This window comes from Chiloscyllium plagiosum, unplaced genomic scaffold (genome assembly GCF_037043375.1).
Source record: "Chiloscyllium plagiosum isolate Xiang-an unplaced genomic scaffold, Cpla_swu_hap1 HiC_scaffold_4, whole genome shotgun sequence".
NCBI lineage: Eukaryota > Metazoa > Chordata > Chondrichthyes > Orectolobiformes > Hemiscylliidae > Chiloscyllium > Chiloscyllium plagiosum.
The window spans coordinates 146,068,628-146,088,682 of NW_028270142.1; the positions used below are offsets into that span (position 1 = coordinate 146,068,628).

At 44.5% G+C, this 20,055-nt stretch overlaps 1 protein-coding gene and 1 long non-coding RNA gene across 3 annotated transcripts in view; one reads left to right on the plus strand and one right to left on the minus strand.

Annotated features, from left to right (window-relative positions):
* LOC122548811 (uncharacterized) overlaps nt 1-5,952 on the minus strand; it is a 30,986-nt gene extending 25,034 nt beyond the window's left edge. The window contains exon 1 of the long non-coding RNA XR_015757059.1: nt 4,327-5,952. This is a non-coding gene — a long non-coding RNA (uncharacterized LOC122548811). The remainder of the gene's footprint in view (nt 1-4,326) is intronic.
* Nucleotides 5,953-16,995: 11,043 nt separating this feature from the next.
* The window catches only part of npc1 (Niemann-Pick disease, type C1), a 37,716-nt gene continuing 34,656 nt past the window's right edge, over nt 16,996-20,055 (plus strand). For both annotated transcript variants that reach the window (XM_087986755.1, XM_043687589.2), the window contains exon 1: nt 16,996-17,152. In XM_087986755.1, coding sequence (XP_087842881.1) covers nt 17,090-17,152 — 63 coding nt within the window. In that variant the 5' untranslated portion in view covers nt 16,996-17,089. The remainder of the gene's footprint in view (nt 17,153-20,055) is intronic.

Genomic DNA, 20,055 nt, shown 5'->3' on the forward strand with positions numbered 1-20,055 from the left:
ATGCAGGAAGTTCAGTATGAGATTCTGAATTCTTTACCGCAAAGGTAAGTAGAGGCTGGGTCATTAAGTATATTCAAAATTAGATAGACAGACTTTTAGTCAGTAAGGAAATGAAAGGCAGGAAAGTGGAGTACAGGATGATCAGATCAGCCATGAATTCATTGAATGGTGGCCTTGAAGAAGGGTTACACCCAAAAACATTGACTTCTACACCTCCTGATGTTGCCTGGCTTGCTGTGTTCTTCCAGCCTGTCTTCATTGAACGGTGGAGCAGACATGATGAGGTGAATGGTGTGCTTCTGGCCTTAGCTGGAAACCTTCTACTGTACAGTCATATATTGACACAATAGTAAACATTTGGTCCAGGTTAATAAATTCTTGTAGCATTAATGTTTGCAGCCTGATTTGAAAATGTTATTTCTTTTATGTAACAGAGAAACAAAATATGTATTAGGATTGGGACAGGTGGATCAGTTACTTACTGGTCTCTCACACCCAGGTTAACCAGCTATGAAGTCAACAGTTCTAATTTTAATACAGACCAAGATTTGGACAGGCGAAGTCAAGGCATAATGACAAGATGTTCCCTCCATGAGTCCTATTGCAAATTGATAGCTTTCTTGCGTTTTCCCAAATATCTTCCCATGCCTCTGAGGAGACTTCAATACCTAACTCTCTCTCCCACACCCTGCAGAGTAAATCGAACTCATCTGAAAGGGCACCCCCCATAATTGATGATATAAAGTGCTTACAGAAAGTGTACTCTTAGCACTGAGCACCCTCCTCTCTATGTCAGATTTGTAGGGATCATTCAAAAGTGCAGGTTTTTTAAAAATAAAATCCCTAACTTGGAAAAAACCGAAAGAGGTCCCTGTTAAATAGCTCGTATTTCCGTGCTAACTGATTGATTGAAGGATATCATTGTGTCTGCCTCAAATAAATTGCCCATGCAAGACACACCTCTAGCTGCCCAGTATTTGAATCCTGAATCTATCATCCCGGTTAAAAACCTGGCATACCAATAAAAGCGTAAAAGAAGATGTTTTGTCAATATTGCCTTCCCTCTGTCAAATTGCCCTCCGTGCTTTAACAGTATTGATAACTATTGGGTTATAGCAAAATTCCTTAACTGTCCTCATTTTGTCCAGAAACAGCAAGCTAGTAAGGGAAAGAGGGTCCCCACAGACTCAATCACTCACATTGGACAAAAGCGAATTTAGGTGGTAGCTTTTAATGTCCGGAAGGTCCACTCTCCCCAATCTGAGAGGGCAATTGCAGTTTAGCTAATTTAATGAGGGGCAGCTTACGATGCCAAATAAAGGAGCGGAACCAGCCATTCAGTCTCCTGAATGTTTGCTTATTGAAAATCAGGGGGAGCATCCGTATAGGGTATAATAAACGGGGGAGGATATTCATCTTAATAAGCGCTATCTGAACCAACCACGAGACCGGAAGCCCCTCCCATCTTTGAAGGTCTTGTTTGATTTTGCCAAATAATTGAACAAAATTGGTCTTGAACAGCCGATCCAGCCGAACAGCCGAATATGCCCAAAACACAAAACCCCTCTTTAACCACTTAAATCGGAATCGATATTCGCCCTCAAGACCTAACACCTTCGTAAGACCACCCATAGACACAGCCTCGGATTTTGCAAGATTAATCTTGTACCCCGAAAAGGCACCAAACACGCAAATGCATTGTATCAGACAATGCACCGAAACTGCTGGATTTGACAAAAAAGTTAGGACATCGTCTGCGTACAATGAAATCTTATGTAATTTTGACCCCACTTCTGGAGCAGATATATTAGGATCCCTACGAATAGCCTCTGCCAATGGTTCAATCACCAATGTAAAAAGCAGGGTGAAAGGGGACAGCTTTGCCAGCTTCCCCTAAAAATGTTAAAATTCTGGATGGCACCCTATAAGTGATGACTGCAGTGAGAGGGTCACTGTAGAGAACTTTTACCCATCTCACAAAGACTTCGCTCAAGCCAAACTGCTCCAGAGTATAGAAAAGGTACGGCCAGTCAACCCGGTCAAATGCCTTCTCTGCATCTAGAGAAATCACCAACCCTGTATTGACTGTTATTGGCATGCTTGAATTACATTAAACAGCCTCCTAACATTATTGGAGGATCTGCAGCCCTTTATGAAGATGGTCTGGTCCTCTTTAACAGTAGAAGGTAATACAGTCTCCAGCCTTAACACCGAGAGTCTTAGAGAGGATTTTAAAGGCCACATTTAAGAGTGAAATGGGCCTGTACAAAGCACAGTCCTTGGCCTCTTTCAGAGATGGCAATCATGAGTCATTAAACATATTGAGCATCGGACCTTACAGTACATTTATAAATTCCTTATAGAATTTGCTGGGAAGTCAAACAGGATCGGGTGCCATTCCACAGCTTCACAGCTTCCTGCTCCTCCTGCTCTGATAAAGGAGCATTGAGAAAGGACTCTTATTCGGGAGTCACATCTATGAACTCCAGATCCTTTAAAAAGGATTTCATTTTGGTCCGCCCCTCCAAACAACCTTCAGATTGGTATAATTTAGAGTAACATCTCTGAAATGCCACATTCATCTTTTTTGGAATCACATATTAGGTCATTCCCTAATCGCCATAATGGCTTGAGGGGCACTACTTTTCCTGGCATGATATGCTAAGTATTTGCCTGGTCTGTCACCATGCTCATATAATCTTTGCTTTGCAACAGTAAGCTCCTTCATTGCTGTCTGCATGAGCACGGAATTCAATGCAGACCGCAGGCTGTCATCCTCCGTAGCTTGACCAACAAGGGCCTGTCAAAGTAAGCCTTCTCAGCTGCCTTCAACCGTGCTTCGAGGAGACGCTGCTGGCAGAATAGGAAATAATTAACCCCGGCATAGGCTTTGGCAGTTTCCCAAAGGATGGATGGGCTACTAACCGAGCCTGAGGTAATGTCTAGGAACGCCTGAAACTCCCTGGATAAATGCTCCACAAACTTATCCTTGAGGATAAAGGGATCCAGTCACCAGTTCCTCGAACCCACGATAACATCCTTAATCTTAACCAAAAGGTACACTGGAGAATGATTGGAGATGGTAATATTAACAATCGTACAAGATGCCACCAAGTCCAGGGTTGCCACAGGGGTCAGAAAAAAAATCAATCCTGGTGTGACATCGGTGTGGATTGGAAAAAAATGTAAAATCCCTGCCTGTAGGGTGAAGCCGCCTCCAGACATCCACAAGCCCTAACTCCACACATAGATCCACTAATTGTTTAGTTTGTACAGAGGGTTTTGAGGGGCTATTGGGCAACCTGTCTACTGTGAGATCCATGAGACAGTTAAAATCTCCCTCAAAACTCAGGATTCGAGATGATCAGTTTAGAAAATGCATCTACCAAAAATTTAAGGGGATAAGCTGGAGGGCATTAAAAATTTAGAACACCCATATTCTTTCCCATTTATCAGGGCTTTGAGAATTACAGACCTCCCGTGTATGTCTTTAACACACTCTCGTAACTTAAATGGGAGATTCCTCCTAACCAATGTAGTCACTCCCCTACTTCTGGTATTAAAAGATGAAAAGTAAACCTGATCAAAGCCATTCTGCTGTAGTTTCAAATGCTCCCTATCATCCAAGTGTGTCTCCTGTAATAAAGCAATATCCACCTTCTTTCTAAGACTCAAAAGTACCTTCTTCCTCTTAATTGGTGAGTGACTCCCCTTAAAATTCCAGTTTCCATTTAATCAAGTCATTAGCCATAACTTTCTGCAGTCACATTCGATTCCGAAGAGGAACTCAAACCACAAATCGCTGAACCTTAGTGTGACATGATCCATCGAACATAAAAACTACATAAACTAAAACCACTACATTTAACAAACGTACAAAGCTATCAAAGATTATATACAACAAAAACCAGAAAACAAACCAACATATAAAGTGCCAACGGCGCTGAATAGGGGATCGCCCCCTGCCCAAAGGGGGCAACTACCCATCCCAAACTGCCCGTAAGTAGGCATCTAGCCATCTCAACCACTTTCCCTCCTCCTAGCTAGAGCCACAGCACAGATACAAGCAGAAAAGTAAGTAAATACACCATGGAATAGCAATATGAATAAAGAAAATATATTTAAAAGATTTATAAGAAAAACAAAGGGGTAAATACCCCACCCATCCTTTGGCATAACTTAGAAATTGAAAGTACACATCTCAACCGCCGCCAAACATAGTTCAAACCAAATTATTACCAATAAAAAAAGGAAAAGAAAGATCCAACCAGACTTCCTCCATTTTAAAAAAATGACATACACATACACACTACTATTTGTACTTACAAAATTGTTCAGATTAGGTTAATTTGTCCACAAAGTTTCTTGCCTTCTCCGGACGTGACAAAGAGATATACTGATCCATCTAAGGTGATTGAAGCACTACTGGATACCTCAGAAAGTACTGAATTCCAAGCTCCCTCAGCCTTCTCTTGACGCCATCATAGGATTTTCTTTTCTGGATCATTGCTGCTGAGAAGTCCTGGAAGAACATGATCATGGAGCCTTCAAAAATGAGGGCCTTCGGATCCTTTCCCTGGATTCTGGAAGCTTCCACGATTCTCTCCTCATTTAGAATCATAGAGATGTACAGCATGGAATCAGGCTCTTCGGTCCAATCCATCCATGCTGACCAGATATCCCAACCCAATCTCGACCCACCTGCCAGCACCTGGTCCATATCCCTCCAAACCCTTCCTATTCATATACCCATCCAAATGCCTCTTAAATGTTGCAATTGTACCAGCCTCCACCACTTCCTCTAACAGTTTATTTCATACACATACCACTGTCTGAGTGAAAAGGTTGCCCCTTAGGTCTCTTTTATAACTTTCCCCTCTCACCCTAAACCTATGCCCTCTAGTTCTGGACTCCCCAACCCCAGGGAAAAGACTTTGTCTATTTATCATATCCATGCCCCTCATAATTTTGTAAACCTCTATAAGGTCACCCTTCAGCCTCCGACGCTCCAGGGAAACAGCCCCAGCCTGATGAGCCTCTCCCTATAGCTCAATTCCTCCAAACCTGGGAACATCCTTGTAAATTTTTTCTGAACCTTTCAAGTTTCACAACATCTTTCCAATAGGAAGGAGAGCAGAATTGCATGCAATATTCCAATAGTGGCCTAACCAATGTCCTGTACAGCCGCAACATGACCTCCCAACTCCTGTAATCAATACTCTGACCAATAAAAGAAAACATACCAAACGCCTTCTTCACTATCCTATCTACCTGCGACTTCACTTTCATGGAGCTATGAACCTGCACTCCAAGGTCTCTTTGTTCAGCAACACTCTCTAGGACCTTACCATTAAGTGTATACGTCCTGCAAAGATTTGGTTTCCCAAAAAATGCAGCACCACACATTTATCTGAATTAAACTCCATCTGCCACTTCTCAGCCCATTTGGTCAAGATCCTATTGTAACCTGAGGTAACCCTCTTCGCTGTCCACGACACCTCCAATTTTGGTGTCATCTGCAAACTTACTAACTGTACCGCTTATGCTCGCATCCAAATCATTTATGTAAATGACAAAAAGTAGAGGACCCAGCACTGATCCTTGTGGTACTCCACTGGTCACAGGCCTCCAGTGTGAAGAACAACCCTCCACCACCACCCTCTGTCTTCTACCTTTGAGCCAGTTCTATATCCAAATGGCTAGTTCTCCCTGTATTCCACGAGATCTAACCTTGCTAATCAGTCTCCCATGGAAAATCTTGTCGAACGCCTTACTGAAGTCCATATAGATCACATCTACCGCTCTGCCCTCATTAATCCTCTTTGTTACTTCTTCAAAAAATTTATAGTGATGAAACTGCACCAATAAAGGATGAGGACGTTGACCCAGACCTGACCTTCGCACCGTGTTCCAGTGAGCCCTCAAGCCTCTCATGCCAACCTCCAAGTTAAGGAATTCAGCCACACGTTCACCTTCCTTAGCCTCAGGCAGACCGATGATCCGAATATTTTTTCTCGTCCGCATCCCGCACCTCCGCCCTCAGACCCCACCCCTTCAACCGTAACAAGGACAGAACGCCCCTGGTGCTCACCTTCCACCCCACCAACCTTCGCATAAACCAAATCATCCGCCGACATTTCCGCCACCTCCAAACAGACCCCACCACCAGGGATATATTTCCCTTCCCACCCCTTTCCGCCTTCCACAAAGACCATTCCCTCCGTGACTACCTGGTCAGGTCCACGCCCCCCTTCAACCCACCCTCCCATCCTAGCACCTTCCCCTGCCACCACAGGAATTGCAAAACCTGCGCCCACACCTCCATCCAAGGCCCTAAAGGAGCCTTCCACATCCATCAAGGTTTTACCTGCACATCCACTAATATCATTTATTGTATCCGTTGCTCCCGATGTGGTCTCCTCTACATCGGGGAGACTGGGCGCCTCCTAGCAGAGCGCTTTAGGGAACATCTCAGAGACACCCGCACCAATCAACCAAACCGCCCCGTGGCCCAACATTTCAACTCCCCCTCCCACTCTGTCGAGGATATGGAGGTGCTGGGCCTCCTCCACCGCCGCTCCCTCACCACCAGACGCATGGAAGAAGAACGCCTCATCTTCCGCCTCGGAACACTTCAACCCTAGGGCATCAATATGGACTTCAACAGCTTCCTCATTTCCCCTTCCCCCACCTCATCCTAGTTTCTAACCTCCAGCTCAACACTGTCCCCTTGTCTTGTCCGGACTTGTCAGACCTGCCCAGCTCCTTTTCCACCTATCCACTCCACCCTCTCCTCCCTGACCTATCACCTTCATCTCCTCCCCCACTGACCTATTGTACTCTATGCTACTCTCTCCCCACCCCCACCCTCCTCTAGCTTATCTCTCCACGCTTCAGGCTCTCTGCCTTTATTCCTGATGAAGGGCTTTTGCCAGCAACGTCGATTTAGCCTGTCCTCGGATTTTGCCTGAATTGCTGTGCTCTTCCAGCACCACTAATCCAGAATCTGGTTTCCAGCATCTGTAGTCATTGTTTTTACCAGGCATAGATGATGCTATGATTGTCTCTCAATCTTTATCTTTCTGTAACAAAGCAAACACTGCTACATACTGTCCAAATATCATATTGAAATAACAAGTGAGTGTGAAACTAACTGAGTGGTTTACTCAGTTACAGATTTTAGGCTCCTCCCATATTTCGACAGCAGTGCAAGTCAGGCCACATTACATCACAGACTTAAGATACTTGTCACCAATCCAACCAGAGATTCTAACTCTCTCTACCTGGCAGAAACTTGGTATGGCGTTTAGAATGAGGGTGAAAGATTCAGTAGTCCATATTTTTCTGGGAGATTTTCTGCTGAGAGGTTGAAGCACACCAAAAAAAAAGCAGGTATTTTCCATTAATCTATAAAAATCATGACTCTGTCATCCCTATTGTCAATATGTTTGCAGACTCCATCCTCTGACATTAAAAAATATAAAGTAATTAAAGTCAATGTTGATGTTAATCGTGGATCATGCACCATGTTATGTTGCTCAATAAAACATATAGCAGGAAGTTTTAAATTATTTTTGAAAGTCAAGAGCATTTCTCCAAGCTTCACAGCTTGGAGCTACTGTTGACTTGTGACCCACGAGTTCCACAGGATCAGCACCATGACCACAACTGTTTGCAATATATATTGAGCAAGGACCAATTCTCTCACTTTAACACCTTACTTTTTCATCATCATTAACAACCCCATTGTCTTTTGCATTTGATCTCTATACCATTTGCACCCTTGCTCCTCCTCTGAATTGTGTATTAACGTATACTAAAAAATACTACTTTCCAAAATCCTTTCATTCTGATGAGAAGTCACAGAATCCCTCCAGTGTGGAAGTATGCCACTCAGTCCACACATTCGAAGAGTGTCCCATCCAGATCCAAACCTCTCGCCCCATCCCATCCCACATATATCCCTACATTTCCCATGACTAATCCATCTCATCTGCACATCATGGACACTATACACAATTTAGCATGGTGGGTCAGTGGTTAGCACTGCTGCCTCACAGTGCCAGGAACTCAGGTTCGATTCCAGCCTTGGGTGACTGTCTGTGTGGAGTTGCACATTCTCCCAGTGTCTGTGTGGGTGTCCTCCAGGTGCTCCAGTTTCCTCCCATAGTCCAAAGATATGCAGGTCAGGTGAATTGGTCATTCTAAATTGCCCATAGTGTTAAGTGCATTAGTCAGAGGGAAATGGGTCTGGGTGGGTTACACTTTAGAGGGTCAGTGTGGACTTATTGGGCCAAAGGGCCTGTTTCCACACTGTAGGAAATCTAATCATCTAATGTAATCTAGCATTGTTGGAATGTGGGAAGAAACCCACACAGACCAGGGACAATGTGCAAACTCCACACAGACAGTCACCCAAGGCTAGAATCAAACCTGGGTCTTTGGCACTGTAAGGCAGCAGTGCTAATTACTGAGCCACCATGCCATCCTGAGTCACACTTGAAATGTTAACTCAATTTTTCCCTCCACAGATGCTGCCAGACCTCCTGAGTTTCTCCAGCATTCTCTGTGTTTGTGTCTCTTTAGAGATGCTGTTGACCCGTTGAGTATTTCTATTTTTTTTTTATTAATCATGAAGTTACTTTGCCCTGCTTGGGTCAAGAGGCAGATGGAGAGAACCAATTCTGGACCATTTGTGGGGGTTTAATTAGTTCCTCACAAAGAATCTTACACTTTGCTCATGTTAAAAAACCAGAAGAACTGCAGATGCTGGAAATCAGACACAAAAACAGAAATTGCTGGAAAAAGCTAGCAGGTCTAGCAGCATCTGTGGAGAGAAGTCAGAGTTAATGTTTTGGATTAGTGGTGCTGGAAGAGCACAGCAGTTCAGGCAGCATCCGAAGAGCAGTAAAATGAAAGTTAATGTTTTGGGTCCAGTGACCCTTCTTCAGAACTGATGGTAGCTAGGAAAAAGTTGGTTTTAATACAGAATATAGGGTTGGGGGACAGGCTAAGAAGTAAACGATAAATGGAGTTAAGCCCAAAGAGAGAGAGAGAGAGAATGGAGTGGATAACGGTCAACCGAGCAGAATGAGTAGCTGCTAACAGGTATTATTCATGGCTAACAATGGGTGGCATGTAATAGCAGATCATGTGAGAACAAGGCTTAGTATGTGGGGGTTCAGGTAAGGACATTGGAGAAAGTGCCTCAAGCCCTACAATTGTTGAACTTTGCGCTGAGCTTCACAGAGGATTGTCTAGGAAATACAGTAATGTGTTGAAGTGGCAGGCAACCGAAAGCTCAGGGTCTTTTTTGCGGACAGAATGTGAAGCAGTCATCCAGTTTATGCTTCTTTTCCCAATGTAGAGAGTTGGAGCTGTAAGAACAGCACCTCATTTTCCACTTGGGCACCCTACACCGCAGGTAGTCACAGGTAGATAGTATAGTGAAGAAGGCATTTGGTATGCTTTCCTTTATGTTCAGCATTGACTATAGGAGTTGGGAGGTCATGTTGCGGCTATACAGGACATTGGTTAGGCCACTTTTGGAATATTTTGTGCAATTCTGGGCTCCTTCCTATCGGAAGGATGTTGTGAAACTTGAAAGGGTTCAGAAAAGATTTACAAGGATGTTGCCAGGGTTGGAGGGTTAAGCTATATGGAAAGGCAGGATAGACTGGGACTGTTTTTCCTGGAGAGTTAGAGGCTGAGGAGTGACCTTATAGAGGTTTATAAAATCACAAGGGGCTTGGAAAGGATAAATAGACAAAAGTCTTTTCCTGGGGTGGGGGTGGGGGGGGGGGGAGGAGGAGGAAGTCCAGAACTATAGAGGGCATAGGTTTAGGGTGAGAGGGGAAAGATTTAAAAGGGACCTAAGGGACAAACCTTTACATGCAAAGGGTGGTGAGTTTTTGGAATGAACTGCCAGAGGAAGTGGTGGATGCTGGTACAATTACAACATTTAAAAAGCATCTGGATGGGTATGAGTAGGAAAGGTTTAAGAGGGATGTGGGCTAAGTGCTGGCAAATGGGACTAGATTAATTTAGGATATCTAGTCAGCATGGACATGTTAAACCAAAGGGTCTGTTTCTGTGCTGTATATCTCTATGACTTTATAATAACTGTGGAATCCAGTGGGATATAGGAGACAGTTGATTTTTATTATGATGGGAGGTAAATTTGTGTGGGAAAGAGTGCTGTTGAATTTAGTCTGCACTGAATTATTTTATTAAGTTCAGCTCAAGTCCTTGTGATGGGGATGTCACTTTCAACAGGACTACTGAAGGTGCAAAGATTGCAACAACTTGGAACGAAATGTGTAGTATTTGTAACAGAGAAAGATCTCAATATACTTTGTCCTAGTAACAGTGGAATATGCACTATATTAGCTGTTTGGAGATTCATCAGTTGGAAAGGAGACAACCTTTATATGTGAGGACATATCGGGCGGCACAGTGATACAGTGGCTAGCACTGCTGTCTCACAGTGCCAGAGATGCGGGGTTCAATTCCTGCCTCAGGCGACTATCTGCGTGAAGTTTGCACATTCTCCGTGTCAGCGTGGGTTTCCTCCGGGTGCTCCGGTTTCCTCTCAGTCCAAAAATGTGCATGTTAGGTAAGTGGCTGTGCTAAATTGCACATAATGTTAGATGTAAGGGAATGGGTCTGGGTGGGTTGCTCTTCAGAGGGTTGGTATGGACTTGTTGGGCCGCAAGGCCTGTGTCCACACTGTAAGCAATCTAATCTAATACGAAAACTAGTTTCCAAGACTGGCAAAATTATTTAGGAAGTCATACCCAGCATGATATTGTTCTGAGTGTATCTTTCAAAGAAGAAGATATGGGAGATAAAAAAAAGAATGGAACAATAACTTCTTTGCTAAATGATGAAGGGAAAATTGCATTTAGATGGCATTAAAATGGCTTTCAAAGAAGTTCCAAGATAACTTTACATGGGTTGTGGTAGATCTTGACCTGTCAATCTTTATTTCTAATTGAAGTAGATAGGGCTGCTCTTTCATTGTCACTCAATTTACACTTATGCACAAAGAGAACAACTATCCCAATGAGTTAATAAAAACAGAAAGTGCTAGAAAAATTCATTAGGTCTGGCAACACCTGTGAAGAGTAACAAAGTTAACATTTCAAGTCCAGAATAGCTCTTATTTGAAACCCCAATGAATTATTGTTTTTATAAAGATAAAGATGGGAGCCATATACCTGTAAAGAGAAAATAGATGGTTAATAAGGTTCTTGGTTTGAATTTTATGATTAAGACAGCAATATTAACCAAATACGTTTTCATCCCAAAACAGCAACACAAGGTGTTTGGCATCTACTGGGACAGATGGGTGGAGCTTTTATTTAATGGCTCAATTCTTCCGATCTGGGTTGTAATTCCCATTTTTATCTCAGATGAGACAAATAAGTTACGTATGCCTCCCTGTGATCTAATGTGGCGTATCTTGTAATGAACAATCCTGCAGAACTCATCAAGCTAAGGTATCATTGGAGGCAGCAGTGCAGAACATCTCAAAGTTGTGCCAATATGGCAGGTGGATTAGTGAGAGGCACGGTAGCAAGTAAGTGAATGGTGGGGGAAGTCGGGTGACAAAGTGTTAGATGAGCAGATAAGGTATTTGATAGGTGGAGGGTAGTTGCACAAGGAGTGAGATCAATTGGGGTGCAGTGAGTGGGAACCTGGGGGGATTAGGTAAAAACAAGGACTGCAGATGCTGGAAACCAGAGTCTAGATTAGAGTGGTACTGGAAAAGCACAGGTCAGGCAGCAACCGAGGAGCAGGAAAATCGACGTTTCGGGCAAAAAAACCTTAATCAGGAATAGAGGCAGGGTGCCTGCAGGGTGGAGAGATAAATGAGGGGAGGGTGGGGATGGGGAGAAAGTAGAGTACAATAGGTGAATGGGGGTGGGGATGGAGGTGATAGGTCAGAGAAGAGGGTGGGGGAAGGTAGCAAAGAGAACAATGGGTGAATGGCAGTGGGGATGAAGGTGATCGGACAGAGAGGAGAGTGGAGTGGATATGTTGAAAGGAAGATAGGCAGGTAGGACAGGTCATGGAGATGGTGCTGAGCTGGAAGGTTGGAACTGGGGTGAGCTGGGGAAGGGGAAATGAGGAAACTGGTGAAGTCCACATTGATGCCCTGGGGTTGAAGTGTTCCGAGGTGGAAGATGAGTTCTTCCTCCAGGCTTCGGGTGGTGAGGGAGCAGTGGTGGAGGAGGCCCAGGACCTGCATGTCCTCGGCAGAGTGGGAGGGGAAGTTGAAATGTTGGGCACTGGGCGGTGGGGTTGAAGGGCTTTTGCCCAAAACATCGGTTTTCCTGCTCCTCGGATGCTGCCTGACCTGCTGTGCTCTTCCAGCACCACTTTAATCTACACCTAGGGTGATTAGTCTGGTAATGGAGAGGGATTAATCTCATAATGGGAGAGAAAGAGAGAAAGAAAGAGAGAGAGTGAGTGTGTGCGTGTGTGTGTGTGTAGACAGGGTGAAAGAGTTAGCCAGGTTAAGTGAGTCAGAACCTTCCAACGCCAATAATTCTAATTCAATAGACAAGAGTCCTTTTCAGATGGCTCCATCACAAGAGTATTGTCCATCACAAGCTTAAACCTCCAGGGCATTTCTCACATCGTCAGTATCAGATTTTCTAAAGCGCTCAATGTACACCTTCAGGGGAATGATCTAGAGGCTGGAAGATCTGGGCCATCATTTCATCCATGAGATAATGCAGTACATCATAGTACCAAAAGTATAACTGACTCAGACTTCTTTCCTTTTTAGGCAGTCCCTCAGAATTGACAATGGCTTGCTTCCAATGGCGTTTGATGGACATCATCCATTTCAGAATATAATGAACATCTACGGACTCTGCTGCAGGGGCACAGATTAATAAGAACAGGATAAATAGGAGCAGGAATAGATCATTCTGCCCCTCAAGCTTTCAGCAAGATCATGGTTTACTACCCTAGGCCTGAACACCTCTTTGTACCAACTCAAATAGCCCTCAACTCCTTGATACTTCAAAATTCTATCTACTTTGACTTCAAATACTTTCAGAGATCTCGCCTCCACAGCTCTCTGGGATAGAAGATTTTATTACACTATGGGAGAAGAAATTCTTTTGCATTCAGTTTTAAATGAGTGTCCCTTCACTCTGAAATTATGTCCCTAGATCGAGATTTCCCACTAGTAGAAACATCTTCTCAACATTTACTCTATTAAACTGTCTCAGAATCTTGTATATTTAAATGACACACATTCTTATAAATTCTAATGAATGATGACCTAACGTATTTAGCTGTCCTTGAAGGTCAACCCCTTTGTCTCAGGGATCTGTTTATAAAATAGGGGCAGCACAGTGGCTCAGAGGTTAGCACTGCTGTCTCACAGCGCCAGGAACCCAGGTTCGATTCTAGCCTCGGGCGACTGTCTGTGTGGAGTTTGCACATTCTTCCCGTATCTGGGTGGGTTTCTTCCAGGTGCTCCTGTTTCCTCCCACAGTCCAAAGATGTGCAGGTTAGGTGAATTGGCCATGCTAAATTGCCCATTGTGTTAGGTGCATTAGTCAGAGGGAAATGGGTCTGGGTGGGTTACTCTTCAGAGAGTCGGTATGGATTTGTTAAGCCGAAGGGCCTGTTTCCACACTGTAGGTAATCTAATGTAAAAAAAATCTTTTGATCTGCCAAAGGTCTTTTCCCTAGAGTGGGGGTATATTTTTAAGGGAACAGGAGAAAGATTTAAAAGGGACCTGAGGAGCAACATTTTCCCACGAAGGGTGATTCATATGTGGAATGAACTGTCAGAGGAAATGGTAGATATAGATACAGTTACAGCATTTAGAAGACATTTGGATAGATACATGGATAGTAAAGGTTTAGAGGGATATGTGGGACTAGTTTAGTTTAGGAAATCTGATCAGCATGGACAAGTCGGACCGAAGAGTTTGTTTCCGTGCTGCATAATTCTATGACTCTATTTCTCCAACACCTTTGCATCCCTTCTTAAACACTGGGATCAAAATTGTACATGGTATTACAGGTGTGACCTCAACACCCCCCCCTATAATCACAACATGACTTCCCTATTTCTAAACCCTGAGCAATAAAAGCCAAGTTTTCACTGGCCGCCTTCTAATTACTTACTGCACCTGCTTACTATCTTTTCATTTCATAAACAAAAACACTCAGATCACCCTGCACTGCACTTATATGGAGTCATTCTTACCATTTCAATAATATTCTGCCTTTTGATTTTTCCTAAATAAATGCATAACCCCATAATTTTCTACATTAAACTCCATCTGCCAGGTTTGTGTCTATCCAATCAACCTATCATATCCTCCTGCAGATTCCTTATGTCCTCATTATAACGTGCCCTCCCATCTGCTTTTGAATTGTCAGCACATCAAGATACATTACATCTGACCCTTCTCAAATCGATGAATACATTAATTACTAATTAGTATACATTTTGGCCCTCGGACTGTACCTATTTCCAACCTGAAAAAGACCCATTAGTTCTGAATCTATCTTTGATGTATTAAACAATCCTCCATCTGAACAAATATGCTATCCTCAATATTGTGAGCTACTATCTTCAGCAATAACCTGTTATGTGGCACCACATCAAATGCTTCATAGAAAATACATCTACCAGTTCCCCTATAATAACTCTGATTGTTACATTCTCAAAAAACTCTAGCAAATTTGTCAAACATGATTTCCCCTTAGCAAAACCACGCTGACTCTCTTTGACTGCATTAAGCTTTTCTAAATATCCTGCTATTTCTTCCTTAAGAATTCCAGAAGCAGCAATTACTGTTTTATATGCTGTTGCATTATTTTGGAGCTTTAGACAAAAAAAAAGTCAAAACAACAGCAGTTTTAAAAGGGAGAGGTACAGACAAAGGAAGCACATGGTGAGGTCAGTGTAGGAGAGAGAAAAAGAAAGAAATTGACACCACAGAACCTGCGCAGTTACTGCCTTTGCAGTTTGAATTTATGTATCGACCTAAGGGGCAACATTTTCAAGCAGAGGGTGGTAAGTGTGTGAAATGAGCTGCTCGAGGAAGTGGTGGAGGCTGGTACAATTACAACATTTAAAAGGCACCTGGATGGGTATATGAACAGGAGGGGTTTGGAGGGATATGGGCTGGGTGCTGGCAGGTGGGACTAGAGTAGATTGGGATATCCGGTTGGCATGGACGAGTTGGACTGAAGGGTCTGTTTCCATGCTGTACATCTCTATGACTCTAATACCGGTAGATTATAGCATTTTACTAACAACAGATCGAAGCTAACTATCCTATAGTTTCCTGTTTTTCAGATTGGGGGTTAGATAGATGAACTGTTTGCAGGTCTGTGTGCTGTCTTGGACATCTGGACTTTGCCTTTGCATACCCCCAATAAAAAGTTTCTTGGTGTGCTCGGTGCCTTCCCAAATTCACTTTCCCCATTTTGACTGGTTACACATCAAGATCTTCCATGAGCCAATGATGCTTTGGAGACATCCCCTAAAGTCCTTCTGCTTTCCTCTTGAGAATCTCATGCTGCGTCTAAGTTCTGAGTACAGCATCTGCTTTGGGAGTCTGGTGTCAGGCAAACAAACTACATGTTTCTCATTAAAGCCGATTTTAAGAAATTAGTGTCTCAATGTTGAGCATGATCTTCAAACAGCAGCTCTTTGAACTCTAAATGTTCGTCCTATTTCTCTTGTCATAGATGTTATCAGATCTGTGGTTTCAAATATTATGTTACATTGTCTAAACAGCTTCAAAATGACTGCAAATAGTACAAACACGCCTAAAGAAGGTCACTGGACTTGATACGTTAACGCTGCTGTCTCTCCACAGAGTCTACCAAGTTTGTGATGTCTCTCCAGCTAAAATTGTGTTCTTGTTTCAGATTTCTAGTATCTGCAGTTCTTTATTTGGTTTTAGTGCACACCAATTCTGTTTGCTTTATCTAGACAAAAGTTTTCCATTAATGGCATTCCCACTTATGTTAATCTAGACAGCTTAAGCACAAATTGACAACAGCCGAGCCCAAGGTATCCATAAATTAGTTTCGGCTTTAGTATTGTTCATTCTCTTACACTAACATTTCTGTCCTAGGCCTGCTGTTCCAACAGCACTCATTTTCCGCTTAAATAATTTAGAGGCTACAGATTCAATAAACTGACCCACCAACAGACAATGTGGTGCTCCCTCAGCACTGACCCCCCGACGGTGTGGCGCTCCCTCAGCACTGACCCTCCGACAGTGCGACACTCCTCAGCACTGACCCTCCGACAGTGCGGCGCTCCCTCAGCACTGACCCCCCGACGGTGTGGCGCTCCCTCAGCACTGACCCTCCGACAGTGCGGCGCTCCCTCAGCACTGACCTTCCGACAGTGCGGCGCTCCCTCAGCACTGACCCTCCGACAGTGAGGCGCTCCCTCAGCACTGACCCTCCGACAGTGTCCCCTCCCTCAGCACTGACCCTCCGACAATGCAGCACTCCCTCAGCACTGACCCTCCGACAGTGCGGCGCTCCCTCAGCACTGACCCTCCGACAGTGCGGCGCTCCCTCAGCACTGACCCTCCGACAGTGCGGCGCTCCCTCAGCACTGACCCTCCGACAGGGCGGCGCTCCCTCAGCACTGACCCTCCGACAGGGCGGCGCTCCCTCAGCACTGACCCTCCGACAGTGCGGCGCTCCCTCAGCACTGACCCTCCGACAGTGCGGCGCTCCCTCAGCACTGACCCTCCGACAGTGCGGCGCTCCCTCAGCACTGCACTGAAAGCCTCCGCCAACGTTTTTACGGTGAAGTCTCTGATGTCGGACTTCGCCAAGGGAAGAGCGTCGTTGCGGCTTCAATTGAAAATCACTCTTCAGTGGCGTTTCTGAGCGAGTTAATTGATGGGGGAGGAGTTATGGGTTGGACTGGTTCGAGCGGCGAACGTAAAGGTGGGCGTCGTAAATGCCCCGTCTCTGGGCGGGGTCGAATTGAATATAAGGAGAGGAGGTCGTTCGGGCTTGGTTGTGAAAGTGTTGGTGTTTCCGTGTGTCCTGTCTTTTAGCCGAAGCGGTAGCCATGAGCAGTTCGTGCGGCGTTGTCGCCGTCGCGCTGCTGGTCCTGATCCTTCCGGAACCTTCGGTGAGTAGCGCGAGCCGCGTTCAAATCTTAACGGCTGCTGGGCGCGCGGGTGGACTGACTGCTCGGACGGCGTGCACCTCGCCGCTAGTGAAGACTAATCTGTTACCGATGTTGGAGCGGCGGTAAACCCCTGTGCCTGAAGGGGAAATTTTAGAGGCTGCAATTGTGGTTGGCTTATAGCAATCGGTTATACTGCGTTGTGATGCTAACGTTGGAATGTAAATTAACCGGCCCCGCTATTGGAAAGTGTATGGGGAGACTATTTGGTGCATCTCCTGTTCAGAGGTGTTTTGGGTGCAGTTGGTTAATTGTTTATACGCTCAGTGAGAATAAACCACCCTCTTTTCCCCTACCTACTGCCGTGCCGTCCCCTCCCGGGTGAGCAAGCTGACTCTCCCACTACTGTTACCAGGTCCTCTTTTTAAGTAGAAGGATCGATATAGATTTTCGACAAGAGAGGGGTGTCTTTGCCCACCCGGCTATTGGATCCCAATTTGATATCCCCGTGGCTGCTGTCAACCCCCCCCTTGTTGGGATCGCCTGGCCCCCATGGCTCATATGCACGTGACCTGCCCCCTCACCCGGTCACATCGGAACTCACTGCGCCTGCGTATGAACTAACCTCGTGACATGTGCTCTGTCACACTAGAGCCACTCTGCAGACAGCGAAGCTGTCTATAATGGGTCTTTCTGGAAGGTAGACCCTATAATGGGTCTTTCTGGAAGGTAGCACTGACTATCTTTTTGTCGTCCTACTTATGGAAGGAGATTACTTTAACCCCCTCGCTGGTGATTATACCTGCGAACTTTGGCATGTATTTACAATTTTTTGGCTTGTATCTCTCTGGGCTTTTCAGGGCATGATTCACTATGCCCAATGTCTATAGTTAGTCTAAATCTGAAACATGGGACCCGGTGGAGAAATGCATGCATTGGGTCTGACTGCATCTGTGGGGAGAAAAGCAGTTAACATTACCAGTCTTCAGACATTGGATTTACAATGTGTCATGACACTACCCCTTTTTTAACAAGGTTTTGTCCTTGGGCTTGTTCAAGAGGTTGCAAAGGCAGAGGTGCCAAAATCTCTGGGCAAGAGACTAGTTTAACAATGGCAGGGATGTGGTCAGTTCTGCTAGTTCCAAGTTTTTTTCTACTTGTAACTGAGGCTGCAGGGAAAGTTCTGACCTTCAATGGATGGATTTCAGAGCCAGTCAGTACTCTCTGAAGTTCTTTCCTTCTGCTTGTAAGAGCTTATTTTGAATTACCTTTTACTAAGGTGTATTTATGGGATGTTACAAAAATTGGAATGCTCCTTAAGTTACTGCATTTAGTTGGTTGGGTTTTCCAATGGATAAGTTCTAAATTCTGTTTCAAATAGTTCTAAATATACTTTTTTAGATTATATTACTTAGTGTGGAAACAGGTCCTTCGACCCAACAAGTCCACACCGACCCACTGAAGTGCAACCCACCCAGACCCATTCCCTACGTTTACCCATTCATCTAATACTATGGGCAATTTAGCATAGCCAATTCACCTAACCTGCACATTTTTGGACTGAGAAGAAACTGAAGCACCCAGAGGAAACCCACGCAGACACTGGGATAATGTGCAAACTCCACTCAGCTGCCTGAGGTGGGAATCAAACCCTGGTCTCTGGTGCTGTGAGGCAGCAGTGCTAACCACTGTGCCCACTTAAAGCAGAGTGGCTTGACCAGCTGTGTCCTTGGATTATCCAATTCACATCTGCCTTTAAAATAGTCTAGGATGCTTTCTTTTATTGGTCAGTATTGAGTACAGGAGCTGGGAGGTCATGTTGCAGCTGTACAGGACATTGGTTAGGCCACTGTTGGAATATTGCATGCAATTCTGGTCTCCTTCCTATTGGAAAGATGTTGTGAAACTTGAAAGGGTTCAGAAAAGATTTACAAGGATATTGCCAGGGTTGGAGGATTTGAGCTACAGGGAGAGGCTGAACAGGCTGGGGCTGTTTTCCCTGCAGTGTTGGCGGCTGAGGGGTGACCTTTATACAGGCTTACAAAATTGAGGGGCATGGATAGGATAAATAGTCTTTTCCCTGGGGTTGGAGTCCAGAACTAGAGGGCATAGGTTTAGGGTGAGAGGGGAAAGGTATAAAAGACCTATGGGGCAACATTTTCAGAGGGTGGCAAGTGTATGAAATGAGCTGCCAGAGGACATGGTGGAGGCTGGTACAATTAAACCTTTAAAAGGCATTTTGATGCCTATATGAATAGGAAGGGTTTGGAGGGATATGGGCTGGCTGCTGGCAGGTCTGACTAGATTAGTTGGGATAACTAGTATGGATGGGTTGGACCAAAGGGTCTGACTCAAAATATTTTGGGGGGGGTTTGGCCTGGTTCATAGCATCTGAGGAAAAACACATGTTACCAGACCTGAGTTTCTTCAGCAATCCCTTCCTAATGGTAGTATGGATCTCCTACACTCTGTACTGTAGTGCTTCAAGAAGTTGGTGCTTCTCACCAACTCTTCCAGACAATAGGAAAAAAATAACATGCTGGCCCAACCAATTTTTAATGACTAATAAAAAGATATCAATGCAGGGGGAATGGGCAGAAAGCTTTTACTGGGTAGTATGATCACATCTAGAATAGCATATTACAGTGCAGTACAGGCCCTTCAGCCCTTGATGTTGTACCAACCAGTGGAACCAGTCTGAAGCCCATCTAACTTACACTATTCTTGGTCATATGCCTATCAAATGACAATTGAAATCCCTTGGAGTTAGTCTACCACTGTAGGCAGTGCATTCCACACCCCCTACTAAGTAAAGAAATTACCTGACATCTGTCCTATCTGTCAACACCCCAACCCCAAACTTAAAGCTGTCCCTTTGTGCTAGCCACTTCCATCTAAGGGAAAAA